The 4,883-nt window shown below is 32.5% G+C and overlaps 1 protein-coding gene across 1 annotated transcript; it reads right to left on the bottom strand.

Moving 5' to 3' along the window:
* Nucleotides 1-652: 652 nt before the first annotated feature.
* On the bottom strand, nt 653-1,300 carry LOC124357793 (DNL-type zinc finger protein-like). The gene has a single exon (XM_046809848.1). It carries the CDS (start codon nt 1,296-1,298, stop codon nt 837-839), a length of 462 nt encoding a protein of 153 aa, XP_046665804.1. The 5' UTR covers nt 1,299-1,300; the 3' UTR covers nt 653-836.
* Between the last annotated feature and the right edge of the window lie 3,583 nt (nt 1,301-4,883).

The following is a 4,883-nucleotide window of genomic DNA, read 5'->3' as shown; positions in this document are numbered from 1 at the left end:
ATACATGTATGAAAGTTGAAATATGGGTAGGGTAGGTTAATGCACATATGGAACAGTTATGGTTAGATATAATTTTGTTATATTTTATAAAGAAGTATGAAAATACAAATTAAAAGTGTTGTCTGTATAATGCATAACTACCCACTTTTCTTGTTATGCAACTCTTGACATATTTTTTCAAGATTTTACATTTACCCATTAAACAGCAAAGAGTAGTTATACAAACAGTTGAATTTTATGTCTAACTTTGATTGTGCAGTACCATGCTAAAACTCTAAAAAGCTATTATGGGAAAATCAAGTCACATTTCTTTTTTTAAATACAAAGTTAAGAATGTAATTATGACACTTATTTACATTTATACATCTTTGATTAGTAGCTTAGCTTCTCCCTCCATTACTACACTATTCTGTTCTTTGGAGGTAACATTAAACTTACAACTTATTATTCTCTTTACATCAGTAAGTTCAAGAGTCACAACAACAGTATCTCCAACGTAACAAGGATTTGGAAAACGTAATGTTTCCCTTACCAGAAGTGTTCCAGGGCCAGGAAGTTTAGTTCCAATCAAACCTGAAACGAGACCATTCAACAGAGCCCCATGAACAACAGGTCTATCACTCCGATGGTGGACTGGATTCCAGTCACCTGAGAGTTCACTGAAGAGTTTCACATCTTCTTGTGTAATTTTTCTTTCGAGGAAAGCTGTTGAACCAACAGTAAAATTTTCTTTTGTAACCGCTGTGGAACATAATCGGAATCTTAAATTCAAAACTGACTGTAAATGAAAAAAGTTTACTGTCACCATATTAAGATTAAAGATTGCCTTGATCATTTTAAGTTTTATTGTCAAACTCAATCACTTCACTATTCCTTTGAACTTGTTCACCCTTAGATGCCAGTATTTCTTCAATGTTCCGACCTTGAGGATTTTTGAACCAATCTAAATTGTCTGCGATCAAATGCAAATTTTGACAGCCATCACATCTTACTATCACAATACCTTTTTCGTACGAAAGTTTTGACATCAATTTATCATTGCGAGTGTTGCACTTCTTACAGGTGAACAACAATCTCATTTTTACATCCACTTTTCCTAAAGCAGCAGAATCTATCTGCACATTCCCAGGCGTATAACGAAGAGAAGAGTTTTGGAAACATCTCGTATGCTGCGATGAAAGAGTTGACACAAAAGGAGAGGTTCTGTTGAAGAACTGTTTCACTGCAGGGGTAACTCCTGCTATCCGTCTGGACTGACACGATCTTTGGAGTGCTACTAAACAAAGTACTCGTAGCATATCTGAAAAGAAATTGAATAATTGATTATAAACTGAGCAATGCATAATAGTGTAATTAATAACAATTAATCAGTGATATTTTGGATATTACCTCATTAACTTTTGTTTTAAATTATTCTAACCTATGGTTATCCTAGCATAGAATTTGATTAGTTCTAAATATTTAATTCTTTTGAATGTTTCCACTTCAGAGTAAAACATGCTCAACCTTCTTGAGCTTTGGGATGAGCAACAATCATGTCCACAGTCGTTGATAGAGTAACAGGGTAAATCTTAAAGACCTCAGATTTACAATATATATATATATATATATATATAAAATAAAAGATTCTAAAAATTTATGTTTACTTTTAATTCTGAGATTATACAAACTTTTTTTATCCTTTTTGATAACGACAATAACAGTCGAAATATTAAAGGATTTATGTGAAGTCTTTTTCTTTTATTATTTAAAGAAGCCTCTGCGTATATATATATATATATATATATATATATATATATATATATAAAGATCCAGTGTATCAAGTACACTATGTGTTCTGAGCATCTTAAGTTTAGAAATGACAAAATTCCAATTCAAAGTATAAAGTCTAGTGTGGCATTTTTGCAGGTTTTAAGCTACTCCTGAGCACTCCTGCAGACATCAGTATCTGAGCTCCTTAATTCAGGAGTCTGCTAATCAAACAATAGTATAGGCTTCATTTTAAATTTGAAAAGATTTGGATCGTGTATTTCCCTATCGAGATGCTAAGTTATAGCCAATCGAATCCGTGGTCCACAAGGTCCTACCACAATAGAAACAGCAGTACTCAAATTATTGTTGTTTTGTGAAAAGGTCTCATAACGCAGACCCCCACCATATCTATTTGCAAAATGTTCATACAATCATATAAAAGTCGGAAGGATTTAGTTTTTTTGGCAAATTTTAAAAATAAGACTTTAAATTTTTTTAACTATTAATGACAAATTATTATATAACATAGAGAAGTTGCTACTTCTCCCTTACAAGTCTTTGAGAATGGATTAAGATTATATAATTCCTGCTGATATTTTTGCCTTCAGGATGAAACAGTATAGAGGACTTTTTTGCATAGTTGGATAGTACTTAAAAACAATAACATTGCCGCAGTCTTTCTAAAGAGAGTTGAAACTTTTGTCCTGATCTAAGTTTTTGTTCGTATTTCTTATTCTTTGCATCTTTTATAATTTCTCACATTCCAAAGGGCCTCCTGTTTGCTGTTATCATTCTGATGAAATCAGATGTTGACTGCTTTCTCAAATCATTCAGGTAGTCCTTTTTCTAAGAACAGTCACTGTTTATCTTCTTCATGGCCAATGTATTGATTGATCTTTTAATTTCATAGAAAAGTTTTGAGATTTTTCACTACTCCCTTCAAATAATGTTTAAATGGAATGCTTTGAGTGAACATGATAGATTTAGAATTCAGAAATTCATTTAAACAGCCATAGGTTAAATGAACAGAGAGTATTATGAATATTTTCTCACATTTGCAAGCTTCATAAGACTTATTTAAAATTTTGAAAAGTGTTTGTTAAACTGGATTGCTGGTCTTCTTGATATGGAAACTGATCCTGCATAATTGGGCTATGTGGTCAGACAAACCACATTAGCATCGATTTCATTCTAATCAAGGTTAAAGTGTCTGTCGTGTTTGAAGTCTTTTAGTGTTGTAGAGATAAATGTGATTCTAGTTGGCTAGAGATTCAGTTTGATAATGTAATGACAGGCTAACATGTTCTTTTAGTTTCTTCTTTTGAATATCATGGTTTAAGCCATCCATAACTAATTAATCAATAACCATGGTGGTGTTTATTAATCAATAAACATTAACTATGACAAGTTATGATTTGTAACATAAAATGATGACCATGTCAATTGCTATATGGCTAAAGACAATAAAGATTTTTATTTGATTTGGTCGATTACTGACAAAACTGATAACACTTGGTTATATAAAAGCACACATGCAGTTAAAATAGAATTATGTGTTCATGATGGCTGCTACAATTTGGCACCTAGTGTTCAATAGTTCAATAATATTAGCTTAGGAAACAGTAGTACTAGAGAATAAATACTTCTTGTATGAAGAAGACATGGTATATAATAGTGTGACTACTTTCTTATCAGTTCCAGCTGAATGAGTCTTATTTTGTGTGAACCACCATCACACTAGTGTCCACCAGAGAGATTAATCCTAAGAGTCCTGTTATCTATGTCAGATGGCATTGCATGTCTTTTCTGTGTGAAATATATAACTAACTAACTGAATACGATAGGCCTAGTCATAATATTGACAATATACTATACAGTTTATAAACGGATGCTTGATATGTTTCTTTTCAACTCTGAATAAAAATAAAGACGAGAGGCTACGTGGTGAATCAAATCTTGGTATTCCCGCACAGAGAACTACCTTTTTCTCATAACATCTTGTTTACAATAGTGTGAAACTTATTAATACACTATTGAAGCAGCTAAGGTTGGAGGGTGATGATGCTTTCGGGAAGGGGTAAAGAAAGCTTCTTTTGTTAAAGAACCCTTAGTGTTGAAGAGTTTTTGACTTGGCATAATTTAACAGTACAGTACAATCTTGTTTACCCGAACCTTATTTACCTAAATTAGTTTTAGACTACAGAAACCAAATTTTGGAAGAATTAAAATTTTGTTGTAACATTTCCAGTGTAATTTATTTTTTGTTAACACAGGCGAGGGTCGTAATAATGTGTACAATAAAATAACAAATTGCAATGTTGTAATATGACTATGAGTGGTTGATAATTCTACATTTGGAAGGTGATTGACTTCAGACCGATAATAACATTGTACGTACAATGATCAATGTAGCCAAGGAGCATCAGAGGCGTGGTTTTCAAAAGTAACTGAGGAGATAGGGAAAACAAATTTGATACTGAATTTAAGTTAAGATATTATAATTCATTCAGATTCCATGGCACAACTCGACTGGCTTATGGTTTATTTTGTTCGACAATGAGATCCGTTTTCAGCACTTCCTTTTGGAATTCAAAGGGAGAGTAGGTCATGAACAATTGTGGCACTGCCCTCGGCAGGCTGGCGTTTCATGTGTTCCAACGAGCAGGTGCCGGCCACGGTACATTAACAAAATCTGTCCAAATAAACCAATGTTAAAAATTAATGTTTTAATTATGGTACTCGACAAAATGACACAAGCCATAATGTGACCAATGCCGACATTTCTGAACCGCCTCATCACAAATAAATGGTAATTTTATAACTTTTATTCATATAGCCTACTTCAAAAGGCTGCAGTATAATAAGCGCTTAACACTTGAGTAATTGATAATATCGAATCATCAATTAGAACGATATAAATGCTGTCAGACATGTTTGTTTACCTTGTTAAGTAATTGTAACTGCCCAAATTTAGTATGAAGAAAGTTGTATTAATTTATACAATATAAAATGCATACATAAAACTATAGCTTCACTATAGTAAAATCTTAAAAACCTAAAACGTAATTCAGTTTGATATTATCGTTCCAAAGTAATTGAAACAAAATTCAACCATGTGTGTGGTATTTAAG

This window comes from Homalodisca vitripennis, chromosome 3 (assembly GCF_021130785.1).
Source record: "Homalodisca vitripennis isolate AUS2020 chromosome 3, UT_GWSS_2.1, whole genome shotgun sequence".
Taxonomy (NCBI): domain Eukaryota; kingdom Metazoa; phylum Arthropoda; class Insecta; order Hemiptera; family Cicadellidae; genus Homalodisca; species Homalodisca vitripennis.
The sequence above is the reverse complement of the archived record's forward strand: the minus strand, read 5'-3'. Positions and strand labels throughout refer to the sequence as shown.